The 19,096-nt window shown below is 28.6% G+C and overlaps 1 protein-coding gene and 1 long non-coding RNA gene across 4 annotated transcripts in view; one reads left to right on the forward strand and one right to left on the reverse strand.

Annotated features, from left to right (window-relative positions):
* LOC118070282 (uncharacterized) overlaps positions 1 to 15,405 on the forward strand; it is a 48,479-nt gene extending 33,074 nt beyond the window's left edge. For both annotated transcript variants that reach the window (XR_004690740.1, XR_004690741.1), the window contains 4 exons: positions 10,897 to 11,010; positions 11,397 to 11,596; positions 12,752 to 12,890; positions 14,566 to 15,405. This is a non-coding gene — a long non-coding RNA (uncharacterized lncRNA). The remainder of the gene's footprint in view (positions 1 to 10,896; positions 11,011 to 11,396; positions 11,597 to 12,751; positions 12,891 to 14,565) is intronic.
* ena (enabled) lies at positions 430 to 18,931 on the reverse strand. Of its 2 annotated transcripts, none has more exons than XM_035088807.1 (8): positions 10,963 to 11,519; positions 9,164 to 9,485; positions 8,119 to 8,267; positions 6,566 to 6,627; positions 5,495 to 6,420; positions 5,239 to 5,406; positions 4,893 to 5,145; positions 430 to 4,649 (listed from the first exon to the last, which is right to left on the reverse strand). In XM_035088807.1, the coding sequence occupies exons 1-8, from the start codon at positions 11,172 to 11,174 to the stop codon at positions 4,621 to 4,623; spliced, it is 2,121 nt and encodes a 706-aa protein (XP_034944698.1). In that variant the 5' UTR covers positions 11,175 to 11,519; the 3' UTR covers positions 430 to 4,620. The 2 variants fall into 2 exon arrangements, with proteins under 2 accessions (XP_034944698.1, XP_034944699.1); XM_035088808.1 differs by lacking the exon at positions 10,963 to 11,519 and adding an exon at positions 18,719 to 18,931 and having other exon boundaries at positions 566 to 4,649.
* Positions 18,932 to 19,096: the final 165 nt, after the last annotated feature.

Here is a 19,096-nt window from a genome sequence, read left to right on the forward strand (position 1 = left end):
TGCGCACCCACAATGCTGCTTTACTCCTGCAACAATTCAAATTCTGGTTAGAGGAAAATATTTACAGTTTTTCTTGAATAGTTTTCCCTACAAAATTGCGCTGATTCTCGGTGATAAGACTAAGTCGAAAGGATGTGATAAACAATTTAATAATAAGCTATCGCAAGAGTTTTCGCCAATTATTTTAATAATTTATTTTACAAGTTTTCTTTCAAACATGAAATTAACTTTTTAATTATGTCTTATGAAATAAAAAAAATAAATGCTAACTTCTAGTGTATGCAATATAAAAGTTGAATAAAAAATATAATTACATTAATGATGATTAAAACTGATTTTATCATAGCAAAATACAAGTGACTGTTAATTGATTATATAAAAGTTATAAACAAAAAGCAGTAGGCTTATGTCAAGAATTAGCTCAACCAATTTTATTGTATATGATACTTTTTATTGTTTTTCATTCATTTACATACAAATATTTTCCAAGATACGCTTAAGAAACGAATTAATTGTTTTGTATTATTTTATTTCATTTATTTATTATCGCTATTATCCATTTATATTTTTTTTTTGCTCTCCTTTATCCTCTGTTTATAGTTCATTCACCTGGTGTGCCGTTAGACGCGCGATTAAATCGTAATATCAATACAAACTTTTCAAACTTCTTTTACATTATATTACTTAAAAACCTAATTTCAAATACTATGTGGCTTTGTTTTATTTTTATCTGTTCTATTTTTCGTTTTGAATCATTCCTCCATTCATGTTTTATTTATTTATTTATCGTTTATTATTTATATGTCCTGACTCCTGTCTTAGTTACAAAAAACCTTCTATATGTTATTCTCCATACAAGAGTCAACAATCGCATGAATTTATTTTTAAAAAATCCTTAAATGTATCGTGAATAAAATGATTGATACAATTGTACAAACACCCTCTATTTCATCTTAAATCACTTATAAAAGCAAAAAGAAATATATTGCTTTGAATAGTTTCTACGATTTTCATTTATTTATTGTTCTAAATGTACTTATTGTTGTTTACTAGATAAATAAAAAATATTTGAAGGCAGTAGTAAGTGACATTCTAAGTTTCAAACTGATGATAAAAATAATTCCATCAAAAAAAGATATTTAAGTCAAAAATTTATAAATAATTATTTATAATTATATAAAAACTTACAGCCAATTCCACTATTTTCAAACTATATGTTTATTATGATTAAAAAAAATATTTCATTTGAAATTTTATCTTAATAAGTATGAATAAACTGATAAATTAAACTCAAATATTTTGTTCCATATATAAAAAATCATTCTTTGCCTTCCTGAAATGATAAATGATCTAGAGTCGCTTATCTAACGTGTTGGTTATATGAAAACGAATCGTCCGGCAATCTTTGATGTATACGAGTCAGCACTTAATTTGATATTAAATGCAAATATGATTATCGAGTTGTATTAAATAAAGATCACGTTTCCAATCACAGCCCCATATTGGCAATTCTGAATGACTGCCCAGCGTTTAAACGATGTAAAACCTGGTGGAAAGTCTATTGAATCTACGTTGATGCACATTTACATTGCAAATATAAAAATACAAAATTATGATTAATTATCATTATCATATGATTATTTTAACAATCTTAAAAAATCGACATACAATTAGTAGTGACGAAAAGCTTCATTATAATCAACATAAAAATAATATAAAAAATTATTTTGACTACTGCAACAATTTTTTATATTACTCTTATATTAAAAGTACAGTGTTACAACTATTAATATTATTCCTATGTATTTCCTCTTGAAGTTAGTTTTTAAATAATATTATTATTCTTGATAAGAAGTAAAAATTTATTAAACTCGTATACATAAATTGCCGAATTATTCACAATGATAAGTCAAGTAATAGAACAATTCTTGTACAACTGTACAATTCAGACAACTCATTATTTACTATATTAATTAGTAGTCTGTTAATTAATTTCTTAAATATTAATAAATCCAATACAATATTTTTTTATACTTATAAATTAGTTATGAAACAGTACGAGCATAAACAGTTTAAAAAGTTTTATATTTCTTTTCTAACTGTCCATGAATATTGTTTTCTTCGCGGTTCTCATAGGAAATCATGAGAATGTATCAATAACATTACAATTAGAATTATAATTACAATACAAGGTTTTTAATCATAATTAGTAAGCAGTAGTCGAAGATTTTTTATTCTTCATTTCGCAAAAACTTGAAGGCGTCAGGTCATTTGGAATAAAATGAATACATTTTTATCTAAGTCACATTAGCTTTTATAATTTTTGTTAACTTGGGCTTTTATTTTCTTTTTTTTATCGCAACAAATGTCAGGGCTAGAGTTTAAATCAGCAAATCGATATATGTATCGCATAAATGCATCTTAATACTATTTACTATTTCTGGTCCACCTCTGTCATCTTTTCACATTCATTTTCTTTCCTTTCATATTTATTTTGAATTCTTTTCATAAATAAATTCACATTTGATGTATGAATATATAATTTTTTTTTTTTTAACATTTTAAAAATTTTTATAAAAAAAATTCAAAATACAGTACAAAAATTAATACATAAGTTTTTATAAAAAATGAAAGGCTGATTAATAAAAAAAATTACTACTTAAAGAATAGTTATTAATCGGTAGTTTAGTAATTATGAAAAATAAATACATATTATAATAATAATAATGGAAGGAATATCAATAATATTTACAAAAGTAATCATATATAAAATGTGAGAATATAAAACTGACATTTTCAAAATAAAGTGCATAGCTATAGAATAATTATCGCATTTTTATATTGTTTATTATCAACCATTAATTATTAATGATGAACTTAATAATCCTTTGAAATAATTTTTTTTTTTTTTCATCATATAATAATTATCATCATTTATAAAAAATTGACTACATTGAAATTGAAAATATTTTAATATAACAAATAATATTTTACTTGTTTTTAAATATTTCATATGAATTCTCAAGTAGTTCAACACATCTACAAATCTCGTCTTCCACATGACTTTACTTGTTTTGCGATATTTTTAATCAGTTAAGACTTATCTTTTTCTACAGCAGAGATTCTCAAGCCTATAAAGCATTTTTTTCTGGTATTTTACATGGGGAAGAGTAGTAGAGCTTAGCAAAAGCATGTGCACGACCCATAAAAATTGTGGAAATACGACAATCAGCCTTTGAAATTGCCTTATATGTTGATATAAATATACCATTACATAATGTATATTACTCTTAAAGCTTATAATAATTTTGCTAATGAATATAATTTCATTACCAATTAATTTTTTAATTTTTACTTTTATTACTTAAGAATGACTTGACTTAAAAATTTGTGCAGTTATTAATAATAATAGTAATTATTATTTATTATTTACTCATTATCAGTCAAATTGTTTCCTGATTTTATACGCCTTTTAATTTATTCATTTTTATTATTATTTTAGGATTACTCTCATTAGTTCAGTCTTCGTCGCAAAAAAATGTCAAAATTTTAATTTATATAAATTTAATGGAAACTTCACTCAAATCTTTATTATTTTTTTTTTTTTTAAAGACTGACTTTCCTTTATTTTTTTTTCAATCGATTTTTAATTTAAGTGCAAAATAGCAAATAACTTCGCGGCACATTACTTCTGCTAATACGAAAAATTCTGTTCACTATCATGTTCCTTTCTTTCTTTCATTACTATTTTTTATTTTTATCATTCTTTCGTATTTTTAATTTTCTTTTCATCAATAAACTATCGAAATCCACGTTATCAGTATTTTTATCATTCTCATCATCGTAGGCTTTATGATTCTCTCAATAAAAATTGTTCTTTGAAAGACGTTTGGTTGCACTCAAATTATTATTGTTTAGTTATTTCATGTTTTTTTCATTTACTATTTATCATTATAAATTAATTTTAGAATTGTAAGAGAATATTTTCAAATAATTCATATTTACTTAATATTATTAATTTTTTATAGCATGTATATTCATTTAGTTTCATGAATTTGTCAAGTAAATAAAAAATCATAATACAAAAAAAGGTATGTATAATAAAAATATATCAAAGTGATAAAATGTATGACAATTAATGATATGTTTCCATTTAAATGCAGTAAAAATTATTTTACTTGAATCACCAACGATTTATTCTATTAACAATATTAATATCAATAATTGTTCAAGAAATGACATAAAAAATGTATATTGATATAAAATTGTTAAATTAAGATATAGTTATAAAACTAAATGAAAGCCTGGTGTAATGCATCTTTAGTAACCAGTAACTTGGAGTTTCGATAGGATTAATTAGATAAATCGGTCACCTTGTTAGAGATGATGTATGGGGTATCGAAAATGTGATTCTTCTTAATTTACTAAGCTAGATTAACGTACTTACACACAATGGCAGATATACATGGATATTACTACACTCTGATTTTTCAAGTATGTAATAAAAACCTTACACGGTTATCATCGATGATGACTGCAGTTTAATTATCTAGTCAAATCTCTCTTACGTTTATTAATAGCTATATGCCATTAATCATCAATGTTTTAATGTTGACGCATCTACCTTCGGTTTAATTCACCTTTCAATGCTGCAACAAAAAATTATTTTAATTCTATTGTTATGTGTATACTAATCAAAGTTTAGAATCAATGTAAATTTACTTTTATCTTTTTAACGGCTATAAAAATAAATTGATTTAAAATATACCAAAGTTTATAAACGATTCAATAAAGTTAATTGGTTTTCCAATCATTAAAAACTTTTCTCTAGTCTTGATAAAATGTTTTAATCAATAAATATCAAATTACTGAAGTAAAGCGACTTTGTGTACCTTCAATTATTTCTTGTTTCATCTTTTGGAATTCTTTCTTGACTTCTTTTATAATCTCAGCTTTAAAGGCCTCCATCTCTTGAGCAGTAAGCAGAGCTCCATCATTGACTCCATTAACTCGAAGAAGAGTATCTTCAGATGCTGACCCGAACCTTTTACGAGCTGATTTCGGTGACTCTGCACCATTTGAAAATTTACTATTCGCCGAGTTATTTTTGTCCCAAGACTTTTTATCAGGAGAACTCTCTGGCTCCTACAAAAAAATTAACATTAACCATCATCATCTGCCATTAAGTCTTATGTAATTATTTAATTCTTTCAAAGAATGAATAAAATAAAAACTCACAACTGGTTGTTCAGGCTGGGTCTTTTCAACAGCTGCACGACGACGTGCAAGTGTTTTAGCCATCTCATCCATCATTGATGCCATTCCTCCGCCACCTCCACGTCCTAGAGTCCCATAATTGCCACCACCCCCACTGCTAGACCCACTATTTTCAACTGGCTGTGACTGCTGTATAAAATAAAACCAATGAGAATGAGATCATAAATAAAAAAAGTATTTAAGATACTGTTTATCAAATAAACAAAACGTAACAAACCTTTTTTTTCAACTTAGCTGCTTGAAGAGCAGCTGCAAGGGAATTCACATCAGGCGCTGGTTCAGAATTAGGGGTACTGTTAGTGTTGGACCCGGCACTGACGTTAGTGTTTGGAACTGGCGGGGGTGGAGGTGGAGGTGGAGCAGCTGGACCACCAAGGGAAGCCATCGGCGGTGGTGGTGGACCATTGCTGCTAATGGGAGCATAAGTGTTAGCGTTTGCTGCAGGCCCACTGGCATAATTAACAGAATTTGCAGGAGTCCCGTACGGATTAACAGCATTCCCGGTTTGAGCGTATTGCCCTTGTGCCTGGCCCACCACGCCATACTGCGATTGGTTTTGCGCAAATTGACTGGGTGAACTGGCGTACTGATTAATCGAGCTATTACTACCATACTGACTACTGCCATATTGAGAATTTTGACTACTAGCATACTGACTACCTTGCGCGCTATTTGTTTGCGAATAATTCTGATTATTACTGCTGTAAAGACTACTTTGACTTGAGTACTGACTCTGATTGGAATTGTTAACATATTGATTCGATTGCGAATTATATTGATTGTTCTGATTACTGCTGTAAATTTGTTGGGATTGCGTTTGGCTGGAGATATTTGATTGGGAAGGAGATTGTGCGTACTGATTCATCATCGGGGGTGGCACAGGGGCATTGAAGTTCATCATCGCGGGTGGACATGGAGGCGCTGGTGGAGCTGCTGGAGGTTGAGGTGGCACAGGTGAACCGGATATTTGCGGCCGAGTGGTCAAAATAGAGTCGGGTACTGGTGGAGGCTGGGGCTGAGGTGCTGGTGGCGCTGAAGACGTTCTGTGATGACCTGATTGTTGTTGCTGCTGTTGCTGTTGTTGTTGTTGTTGAGGCGCTCCTGATGGACAGCTTGGAGATATTGCATTTGGACCATTAGAGCCTAAATTTGGAATAATATAGATCATTATTAATGTTACTTACTATAAATGATATTTTATCATAAGAAAAACTTTAAATTCCATTTGGAATGACATATGTGAGTTGATTGATAAATTTTCTAAACTCTTGAGCCATTTTCAACTTACTTTGACTTTGCTGAGACATTCTACGTTCCTGAATTATTGCTACATCTTCTCTAGTCATGGTTCTGTAAAAAATTCAATCAAATTGAAAATAAATCGGTTAGAAGATTTTATAGAAAATTGAAATGTCAATATGAAGCAAAACTATTCAGCCATCTAAGGTTTAAAATTATTAAAAATAATGGCCAATTTTTATACTTCTCTATCAAAAAAGGCTAATAAAAACGAGGTTAAAGGTAATCTAAAACCACCTTAGCGATTATCTCTACGGAATAAACTTCATAAAAATAAGCTGTACATAAATCAATAAAAAATACGAAATATTTTTCGAAAGAAAATGAAATACTTACCCATTTATCAGACGAGTTTTTATCGCTAAGGTGGTTCATTTTTAATTGTTCTATTGAATGAATGCGAAAAATTTTACAAATTATAATAAACAATTATACTCAAACTTTAAATTTAATTATAATTCCAATTTACAAAAAAAGGTGTTAATTAAAAGTTAGTTCAATTTTTTTCGTTTAATCAACGCTTCACTGACTGTGAAAAATTTTGCATCAATCCAACAACTACAATTCTTATATCACACATGATAATTCAATCGTTTATATATATTGCGACAAGTTATTGTTAGCAAAATTATTCCTGGATAGTCTAGTCATTTTCCATCTCGTAACTACTGTCGTTGACAGATGCAAGTCACTGTGAACTGATAAGTGGTGACTTAGCAGAAGACTAACACATTGTCAAACCTAAATAACTGGATCTATTCAATGCCTATGTATATACATGCATGATCGGTATAATGACTTTATTATTATGGTGAAAGAGAGACGATTAATTCGATTAACTAATGTAATGATTTGTTAAAGGCTTGGATGGCACTTAAAATGTGTCCGGCAGTCACCTCATGGTGCCATCGGTTGGTGAGACTCGAGAAGCCCCTTGATTAGCAATCGTCGCGCCAATATTATTGGATAAGTGATTCTGGTTGGGGGTAGGAGTCGGGGGCACAGAGGAAGGCGCTAAACCTCCCGTGGAAAGATGTCCAAGTGACAAGGAACTCCGTGGGATAGCTCCCACTGTGCAATAACCATGAACTTGACCTTGGATTTGACTGTAATCACCCAGAATATTCAGTCTAAATGCTACTTTTAATTAGCACAAATTACCAGAATGGCCAGTTTCCATTCATAGAAATTATTCCTCTCACGTTTAGTGTTTAATTGGTGTAATTATTGCATATAGAGTGTGAAAAGTATTGATTGGAAAGTTACATTCAATCATCATTGAAATTACCAGCATGGTTAATTATTCGAATGATGCTTCAAAATTTGTTTATTATTAATACTAATATCAATTCTTTTAAGATCATATTTTCTTAAATCTGAAAGTCAATGTCAGAGTTATTTTACAAACATTCACTTTTGTTTCATGATTGAAAGAGAGAATTTTTAAAACCAATTGACAAATATAAGTTCACTTTTAAACTGTCAATAAGACTGAAGCCTTTTAAATTACTCACAAGTTAGATTTACTACAATATAATTTACCTGTATCCCATATCCTCTTCATATTGCGTATTAGCCTGAGATGTTGGCTGTTGTTGTTGGGGTTGTTGTGAATAAACAGTCTGTTGTTGAGTAGCTGGTGTACCAACTGGAACTGAATTCCTCGATATGTTACTGCCGTTATTCAGCACCTACAAATAAAAACAATTAGAACTAAATTTAAGATCATTTCGCAAATAGCACTAATAAACTGATACAATTAATATCTGTTATTAAATTATCATCATCATCATCATCATCAAGGTTTTTCAATGATATTACAAGTAAACTTGATACTTGACTTCAAATAAAAAATTAACGTAAGTAAAAGTGGGACAGATGTTTAAAAAAAGTGTAGAAGAAGTTCAAAGGGAATTGCAAAAGAAACATAAAAGCCACGACGAAGTTGGAAGTATAATTGGAAACGTAGTAGGCTGTGAAGTTTTTGAACTCACGTTGGTGAATCTTTGTAATTTTCACTGTAAAATCGGTGTCTTAGTAATTTTCTTTATTTTTATTGCACTTACTTTTCCTCTCTGCTAAAGCAAAAAGGCAAAATAAAATATAAAGAAAAATATTAACAAACGAAATGCATAAAAAATAAAGTTGAAAGAACTTGTCGTCAATCTAATGAATTATTTAATTAGCAAATTGCTAGAATTTTTTATTAAAAACTTCATATTTTTCTTTTAATCTTCTATCAACAATACAAAAAGTTTACTAGATTATTATAAAACTTTTTTAAGATTTCTACTGAAGCTTAGAGAAATCTGATTCATTTTCATAGAATTTAATTCTTAATGGATTAATATTCTATAGTGATTAAATGTATTATCCTTATATCATAAAATAAACTCACTGCTTTTTATCAAATAGATTATAAAGAATGATTATTTCTAACCAAGTGATTTGATCAATACTAATTTTTTTTAATAAACAGTGAAAAAAAAATCTCTAATTATCTCATCTACTTTATACTCTCCAGCTACCTATTCTAATTAGCAGGAATGAATGGAGAATCTTTTAATTAAATAAAACAGAAACTCACTTCAAGTGCTTGTAGCATAGCTCTGGCGAATTGCTCAGCATCTTCTTTAGTCGAGAAATTAAGTCCATACACCCGATTATTATCTCTCCATTGGTGAAATGTTACTGTGGCCTGATTGTATTTGAGTCCTTTGAGTATCGCACAATTGATAACGATCTCATGATCTTGGAGTTTACGTCCTACGACACGGAAAGTGTTATGCACTACATGGTGATAAAGTTGCACTTTTGACAACCCAGATGATGTGCCACTTGGTATCCATCTTTTGCTCACATCGTCGTAAACCATCACCGACGCGCGGGCAGATGATATGCTTACTTCGCTGTAAAATAAAATAGTAAAATTTAATTATATCTCATTAAGTAATTAAATAATTAACTAATTATAGTGTAATTTACAAACGAAGATGCTATACAAATAATTGTCCATTCTTTTTCTTTAAGATTGCTACTGCATCAACAGGTTATTTCGTGGGAAGCATTTTCAGTAGATTGGATGTAATAACAAGTTATACACGTGGTAAATCCTGATGAATCCCACGCTGTTAGAGAAGGATAGGTTACGACAAATTGAAGCTAGTTTGTTATAATAAAATAATCTAGCATGTCTGACCAATAGCTTAACATTAACAACATTTTTGTTCAATCATCTTATCAAGTTTCTACACTGAACACTTGCTAGTTGCCTAGAACTAAGCTTTTTTTTAGTTTTCATCACTTTGATGTTATTTTTAATTCACTTTTAGTGTCTAACAACATGTTTAGGAGTTGACTAATTATATTTTTTATGTAATAAAATAAAAAAATAGCAAAATGTTATTGATTTTAACTGAAATGGGTGAGTTTGAAATAAACATTAGATTAATTTATTTTAATCAGTGTATCCAGTAAAGCCGGATACTGAATTTAAAAAAAAAAACTAAGCAGAACTAGTTATACTGTAGATTATTGATACCCCAGGGGGTCTAAAACTTGTCGATATGACCTCATTACCACCACAAAATTAAAAAAAAAACCACGAAACCTTCAACAAATCGCATCGAGTTATAAAAAATTGAGAACTCTGGTAAATTTGAACATTAAGCTAATAGATAAATGGCAATAATTGGGAATAAAGATTATTATCATAAAAGGAATATTTCTACATGTTCTTTATCAATTAAAATTAATCGTATTTATATTTATTATCAACCATTAGAGTGTGTTATATATTCATTAATGTACGATATTATCGATATATCTAACACTTGCAAATAGATAAATAGTTTGAACTTTTTTTTTTAATATTTCAATATTGCCTTTCCAATATTGCCTGTATTTTTACTTTTATTATTTATGAGTTAGATTTGTCGTATTTATATCTATGCAAATTTATCTCAATTTTATTATTATCATACTAGCCATTTACTTTCCCAAGAAAATACAGTTCATGAAATCAGTGAAACATTGATAATTTGTTCAGTAGAAAATAAATGTTAATATTTTATTGAATCATGACTAATTTAATACGTAATGAAATTTTAAATGTATTTTAAACTTTGGCAATACATTTTAAATGTTTTAAAACTTTTTTGTAGAGTTTGCAACTTTAAAACTCTTTTTAAGAACTTATTGGAACATTTCTAAATCTATACATTTTTTTTTCTTTTGGAAATCATTTACTTTTACTTATTTTTCACAAAATTTTTTAGTTTTTTACATTCTAATTTGATATTGATTTATTTTTCGTTTCAGATTGCAACAAAATAGAGTCTAAATGACTTGGATTGATAATAAAAAGGAAACATATTGAAGTTATACCAAGACCAATATTCTTGCCAGGATGAATGTCTAAAGTGATTAGTGCTGGTAGGTATCAAGTTTTCTATTTTCTTGTCATCCCGGATTATCGTCATTTCACCACCATGCACCGTTAGAGGACGAACGCCCCTTCGACTCGTCATCACAATAACTTGACTAATTCCTTGCTGACACTTTGAGTGAATAGCATTTTCATTGTTTTTTCTAAACATTTTTAACACTCTGTAACTGAATCACTAGCATCAATGTCATGTCACTGGTCCATTTAATTTTATATTCAGTTTCACTTTTTATTTTTACTATCATCACCATTACTATTATTATTATCGTTTGAATAATTTATATTAATTTAATTATAAAAAAAAAATTATTTTAAAAATCTGTAGGAAAAGTTTTTTAATTAACCACAGTTAATTTCACATGTGGACTAATAGGAGAGTGGAACCACTACTTTGCATGAGAGCAATTGAGAACTATTATAAAGTATCTCAGTTGAATATTAATTTTTAACTGAACTCAAGAACTATGACGGGTGCGCAGAGTTTGAAGAGAAAAAAAGAGGATGTAGCAAGATATTGCCACTTCCTCACGCTTCCTCTTTCTCGTTATAAGGATACCAGAACTAGAGAGATAAGTACGACTGATGCAAATTCCAACTTTAATCTCCAACACCACAAACCACACTTTTTCATTCTGTTTACACTCACTTCAAATGTGTATAGTTGTTGATAAAAAATATACTAGATAAATTATGTTTATTGTTTTTTTACAATCATCACTCATAAAGAGGTTACGATTTAATTGTCTATGCAATATCTAAGAATTTGATCACTCTATGAAAATTGAGTTTAATCATGTATAGTTATTGAGAGCTATTAATATTATCAAACGATCAAAAACTACCATGAATTCCTTGAATAATTAATGTAAAAATTTATTATTGGTTTTAAAGTTAATTTTTAAGTTGAATTTAATTTATTTCTAATGTAATATAAACTGTTTGAAATGAGGGAAATTGGATATTAATATTTGAAAATGAGAGTATAAAAATACAATGAATTCTATGAATATTTAACACAGAATGTCTGATATTATATTTTTGAGTAATTATACAATAAAATTCAAGGTTTTCATTAATCTATTTTTATCATTAGAGAATTCATTTCTATACATTACTAGATGAAATGATAAAAATAACATCAAAAATTTTTTGATAACTTTATCTTAATTATATAATTATTTTTGATAATAATATTTCTCTCTAGCATACTTTTATTTTTCTTTTATTACATTAATTTTAAACTTTCGAAATAACAATAAACAATAAATTTCACTTCATTTTTGTGTAATTAAAGTATACTTGTATTTCTCATTTTTATCATTAATAATTTCAAAATAAGAGAAAATAAAATTTCTAAATAATTTTTATTTAAACTATAAATTAAATTAAATTATTCGTTATTAGTGTTGATGATTTAAAAAAAACAGCAATAATTAATTAGATCATATTATTTTAATTGAAATTAAAATATTAATGAAATAAATGTTTTTATTTTTTTTTTGTTTAAAAAAAGTTTTGTTCTAATTAAAGATAACCTTTGTAAATTTTCGAAACGTTTAAATGAAAAAAAAGGAAAGAAAAAAAGTCAAATACAACAAACCCATTTAAAACGAAGTAATGAAAAATTAACCGAAAACATTTTTGTAACTTCAACAACCTGGAGAAAGTAGGCTGAGCAGCGAAGCATTCTGAAGGAGGTACTGAGTACATTTTATCTCATATTTCCAGCATCTAGTTTGGGACAAAGTCAGAGAGGATGCCGAGAGGTTGACGAGAAGCACAAGAGACCGGTCGATGCACTTCCTTCTTCCCGTATACGCACACTACCATATAAGAAGCGCTGCACACCTACGTTAGTAAGATCCAGGTATTCTTTGCTTTTTCGTCTTACTACTTTAATAGCATCTAACTTTATATCTATATACTGAATATCATATAGGCTTAAATCTCAAGATTGTAAACCTTTGAAATTTGATGCTTATGCCTGAAAATTTAATCCAACTACTCTCAATCAACTAGACCAAGTTCTACGTTTACCTGATGGCTTTCTTTAATTTTTGCATAATATCCAAGTTGAAGATTTAAACAAGAAATTGATTAAACTTACAATTTACATCATTTAGTGCAGCCGACTAGAAAGATATAACAGTGGAAAATTTTCCATCAACATTCTTTTTTATTCCGGTTCAATTAAATTCTAGAGAAACAGTCAGAGTGGCAAGTAGACAAACAAAGGAAAAATTAGTAAACCGTGAAAAATTAGAGAAGAAGATGTGATGAATGAAAAAATAGATCAAGACATGAATTGAACATGTTTTTTTCCATTCAAAGAAGTAAAAATCAGGTGGTGAAATGGAACTTTTATCAGATTCTAAAATCTTATGTTGACTTATTTAATAAAAGAAGATTATTCTGATGATTTATTTTTACATAATTGATCCTTTTTCATCTGAACAAATACCTTGAATAGATTTAGAAAAAAATACATAAGAGCTAATTAATTATTTTCTCGAATTTCAAAGCAAACACCAAAGAATAAAATCAATTTTAATGGAAGGAAATGAGACCATTAACTAAATAGTTGAATCATCAATACGTTTTAATTAAATTGTGTTGAGAGATATGATTAAGTAATTAGAAATAACTCCAAGGTATTGGAAGGTTTTGGAGAAGCTTTCAAATAGTTGGAAGAAATATAATTTATTTTTTTATTTTAAATTAATTCGTGACTTGAATGAATAATAAAAGAAACAAAAGCTAAGCATGTGATAGAAGTAAACCGCAAAGAAGTCCGCAAGTTATTTCTTTGTCTGACTCAGTTGACATAAATTTGATGAAAAGCTTCCTCATAGATTAATTGAAAGGACTGCGTGTAGGCACAGCATTACTGCTTTCATAATTACATTTGCTTGACCTATAATGTAAGCTATATATTTCGAAAAAGCGATTATTTTGATGTAATAACTTCAATTATTTCTATTCTCTAGAATAATTGAAGAATATTTTATATTAGTAATGTCAGATGAATTTTTCATTAAATTTTGAAGCTTAGAATATTAAGTCAAGCTTAAAAATGAAGAGAAATTAATTTTTGAATCATTTATGTAGGCTAAACTGACATTACGATGAGCTTGATTCATCAAATTAAGGTCAAATTAATACTCATGAAATCTATTTTCTACAAACATTCTGCACTCTAGGTGAACTTAACAATTTTTCAAATAAAACTTTTGAAAACTAATGCTTTTCAATTTACAAAAAACAAAAAACTTTTAATGCATTTTTTTACTTCATTTCATCAATAATGTAATCAATCACAATATTCAACTTTTATTCAAAGACATAACATAAAGAAATCTATATAAAATAAATTTCTGTCTTTTTTAATAGTTATTAAACAAAAAACTAATTCAATTATTTCTTTAAAAATCAACAATTTTCATCACTGCACATAAAAAAAAAGCCACAGACAATTTTTTAACCTTCATATCTCATAATTGCAGTTAAAAAATAAATATTTTATTTCACATTATTTTTTTTAGATAACTTTCAAACAATAATTGGACGCAAATTAGTGGATGGAAACACGAGTATTAAATATATATGTATATACAACACGTACATATATAAAATACAACGCCGAGAGACAGAGCGAGAGATCGAACGAAGGCAGGTGGCACACGGAGTAATAACTAGGAGGAGTAGAGGACGAGTGCACGAACCCGAGGATGGGTACTACCAGTTTTTTCGCAGAGCACCCGGTCTGTCATCGTTTTGTATTACTCGCCCATGGGTTTTCGCTCATCGTCGACCACGAGAGAAGCGAGAAAGGAACTAAGACAAGGGCTGGTACTTTCTCGTAGTAGATTCTGAGAAATATACATCTCTGTACTAAGAATGAGACAAAGAACGCCAAGAAAATAGAAAAGTATTTTCGCAATGACTGAGAAGACTTGAAAAAAATTCTAAAGATTCAACATCTTCGTTATTTTTATTTTTTACAATTTAGAGACTGTAATAAAAATAATGTCTGTACATTTCCATTTAAATTATCAAAAAACATCAGATAAAATGTGATCTCACCAATGTGATGCAGAAGACATAAAGATTTTTAGTAAAAATGTAAAGGAAATGAATTTAAATGATTTTTAAACTTAGAACGTATGTTGAAAATTTTTTTTCTTTATTTGTCGACAATACTTTGATGAAAAGAATGTACTAACTACGTCCTATCGTTGTTGTCAACATTCACTGAAACAATGCAAGCCAAAATGAATGTAAATCTGTTCTCAAGCTGCACCCTAGGGGAGTTATTATTGGTGAAATGCTTCGAACAGAAGGCATCATTGAAAAATAAAATAAATAAAGTGTTGATGATTAAACTAGTTTAAAACCTGATTTTTAATGTGAATGAATTTTAAATATATTTTTTAATAACTTACTAATTCATTAGAGTGAAGTATATTTGAGACAACTGGTTAAATCATTACCAGTTGATTATTACAACTTTAAATTTAAAAAATATCACTGAATGATAAAAGTAAGAATTTATGCAACAAAAGTCACTTAAAAACTGATGTAAGAAATTTTTAAAATCTCTAATAATGTATTTATATTTGCATAAAATTATTATAATTATTAATTAATTCACTTATTCATTTGCAGTTTGCTATTAAGGTGAAACTTGTTCACATTATGACCAAATGTTCACTCACTTTCAGGGAATGTTTTAAGAAAAGAAGTCGTTAGGAAGGATAAAAGAAAGTGTTCATAATTACAAGCTACTTTACAACTTGTGTTATAAAGAATAAGAATTTTTATTATCTCAAGGATTTCATTTAAATATTGAAACTCCAAAAATATTAATGAAGGCTAATGAGAATAATTTTTTTTATTTAAATTTAAATTAAAATAATAAAATATTTGCGTTAAAATAATACTGTAATTTTAAAGTATTGTGAATATTTAAATAATTTTATACTTAGATAATTAATCATTAAGATTAAAATAATTTCCTTGCATCAAATAGAACAAATAACATTTTTGCAATCAAATAGTGGTATAAAATATTTCTACAATGACAAACCACAGATTATCAATAATAAATTGCAACGTCCATTGTCTTCTACACAATAAAGCAAACGTACTTATTATTAACTATAGTAACAATAATTATTCACTGATTAAATTTTAATTGTCTTTTTTAAATGAAAGATGTCAGAATAGTAGCTTAATGAGTGTTTATTAATTAAAGCCATTAAAGTAAGACTGTAATGAACAATTATGTTGATACGTAGATTATGAAATATGGTGATAATTATAGAATTATTATTTTATATCAACTGATTGTTATGCATTTAGTATTATAGACAAACGTAAAAATTTAATTCTGCTAATTTACTGGCCATTTTAAATAAAACTTGTTTACCTTAACATTAAATAAGCAATGGAATTTAATAAAAGGAAGTAATGTCCGCTGAGGCATGCATCTTTGCGATTTAATAACGCACGTCGGCAATTCCCGCTTCGCTCCACAGTGCGTGGCCAAAACTTATTTATTCATGTAGACTTGATTCGCTTTATAACTAGCTATATATTTTTCTGTTACCCTTAACTGTTATCTATTAAATAATTCATCAAAAATACCATAATAAATACTTTTTTGTTACTAAACAAACGTTAAAAATTGATAAATAATTCAAGGTATCATTTGTTAAAGTATCAAATATACATAATTGATAAATTTATATTTTATTATCAAGACTCATATTATTAAATTCATCAGTCACAATAAAAAGAATTTATATTAAAAATTGAATCATTTTGGTTTCTTGGCATACATTTTTTTTTTTTAAAACTGTGACAATCATTTTCTTGGAAATTAATTAAGGTTTTTCTATTATCAAGTGATTGTCAATACGAAAGAACAATTTTATGAATTACCCAATAATTTTTATATGGCTTGAAAAAATAACTTGATGGACTGTAATTTACTTCTCAGCATGAAAGAAGTTTTTTTAAACGAAAATTGTTACATATATAAATGGCATAAGGTACAGATATGTGACGATAGACCAAGTTAAGTTTGTTTTTCAAGCATGTTTTTCCCTTTACACGCGACGAAGAAACACGTTGAGCAAGGACACACGAGGAGAGTGTGCATCCGGCTGACTCGTGCGTGCATTCCCTCCCTAATTTTCGACATATATCCCCATTTTTATGGGTTCGTCATTTTCTTTACCAAGGGCGAGGGTGACTCTGAATTGGGGATGAATAATACCCCTGGCGAAATACGAGTATTAATCCCTTGATGCTTGCTAAAGAAAATCCCCATGACTTTTCCACATTTTTCTACTCCAAATGTTGCGCAAAACGAAAACTATCAGGTTACTGAAGAAATTATTGTTTTTTATTTCAACAAATTCATTAGAGTGTTTTAAATTGATTGTTATATTAACATGAATTGAATAAAAACAGCAAATTGTCATTCTTTCGACGAAACAAAATAAGTAGTTATTTTAAAACGTCCGTTTAAGAAGCTTTTTTAAGAATAATTACAGTTCTTTCAAATATTTCAAAGAAAGAAAAATAATTATACTTACAAAGAACAAAGTTTACTTGACTAGTGAATCTTCAGCTAAAATAAATAGGAATTTGTCAAAATTTTATGACATTCAGCTTACCAAGAAATAAGAATAAACTTATTTAATTTATTAATCATAACTGTTGTAAAGGATTAAGGTTGATGATTTACCGTGATCTAAATAAAAAGTGAGTTAGTCATTGCTTGGATAAACCCAGTTTTAAATGAAGGAATGAAAAAAATATTTAGATTTCCTTATTGGCAATGAGTACATTTTAAAATATTTCTAAACGATCTTGAAATTCTTTAGAAAAGAAAAATATTCTAAGAAATCAGATATCAATGCAAGGTTTAAGGAAACGAGTTAGTGATTTATCGATATCCGCACGTTCGATGCGTCATTCTGTATATGAATCAAGCGATTTAATCTTATTTCATTGTTTGAAACATCTGTTCGATACACACCTTCAGTTGCTGAACTAATTTATACGTTTAAACTTGATTATTTTTATGACCTTACTAATTTAGGTTTATTCTATTTACACTATTATTTAATATTTTAATCATCCTTATCTTCAATGTTGGAGAGTAAAACAGTTGGAGTACAATGAGGAATAAACACTTGAATTATTTTAAAAATTTATTTTTCAAGTTAAACCTCATCTAGACCAAACAGCTTCATTTTCGAAGCATGAAAAGACACCAAGGGTTTCGATGACTAAAGATGAACATGTGTTGTTAGAAAAAGAATGATAAAAATAGGAAAAACAGCTGTATTCTTTCCACCAAAATGTACTACTGAAGGAAAGTAGATATGCAGAGAATAATTATTTTTTACTCCGGATATTCAAAGTATGTATTGAAAAGAAATGCCTCGCAAAAAAGAACGCCCTTATTTTTTTTTCCTCAAATAGTGTCCTATATTTTTGTTAGCTTCAAGCTATGAAGAGGAGGATAAAAAAAATTGGCAAGAATGTCTGGAAATTATTGGAATACGAGTCTGGACAAAATGATAAACAATGGACGAGAAGTCAGAGAATGAGAGAAGCCGTTGTGGTTTCCCTGTACACAGAGAGTAAAGAGGGAGGAAATGATTTTTCACTTGTACTTACTTCATGGTTGTTGCGGAGGAGGGTAAGTGCTATGCCCTCATGCAAATTGAATTTCTTCCTCTGCACAATATCTCACTGATTCCATGAAAACACGCAAGGTTCGGACAGGATTTGCGATAATTCGACATAAATAACGGGCACTAACACCACCGTGACACCCTACTGTTACACATCTGATCAGCCATATTGCTGACTCGAGACTCTTTTGGCAGATTCTACACCTATGTCTCAAAAAAGATCGATCCCACCGACAATATCGCGCTCGCAATGCGATGTATCGAAGGAGAAGTCAAGCGACTGCAGCGCCACACCATTGAAGCGCCAAATTCAGTTAGATTTGAAAAATTGCGCAATAACTAATATTTTTTCATAATCTAT

The sequence above is a fragment of the Chelonus insularis genome, unplaced genomic scaffold (assembly GCF_013357705.1).
Source record: "Chelonus insularis isolate UGA/USDA-ARS -01 unplaced genomic scaffold, ASM1335770v1 contig_568_pilon, whole genome shotgun sequence".
NCBI lineage: Eukaryota > Metazoa > Arthropoda > Insecta > Hymenoptera > Braconidae > Chelonus > Chelonus insularis.

Bases quoted from the DNA above. Each gene is read 5' to 3' on its own strand.
- ena (XM_035088807.1), bottom strand. From the start codon at position 11,174: ATGTTTAGAAAAAACAATGAAAATGCTATTCACTCAAAGTGTCAGCAA. The intron at 9,486-10,962 runs GTATAACTTCAA...TTTATTTTACAG, and splicing joins TGGCAAGAATATTGGTCTTG to CGAAGTAAGCATATCATCTG. The intron at 5,146-5,238 runs GTGAGTTTTTAT...ATTTTTTTGTAG, and splicing joins CCCAGCCTGAACAACCAGTT to GAGCCAGAGAGTTCTCCTGA.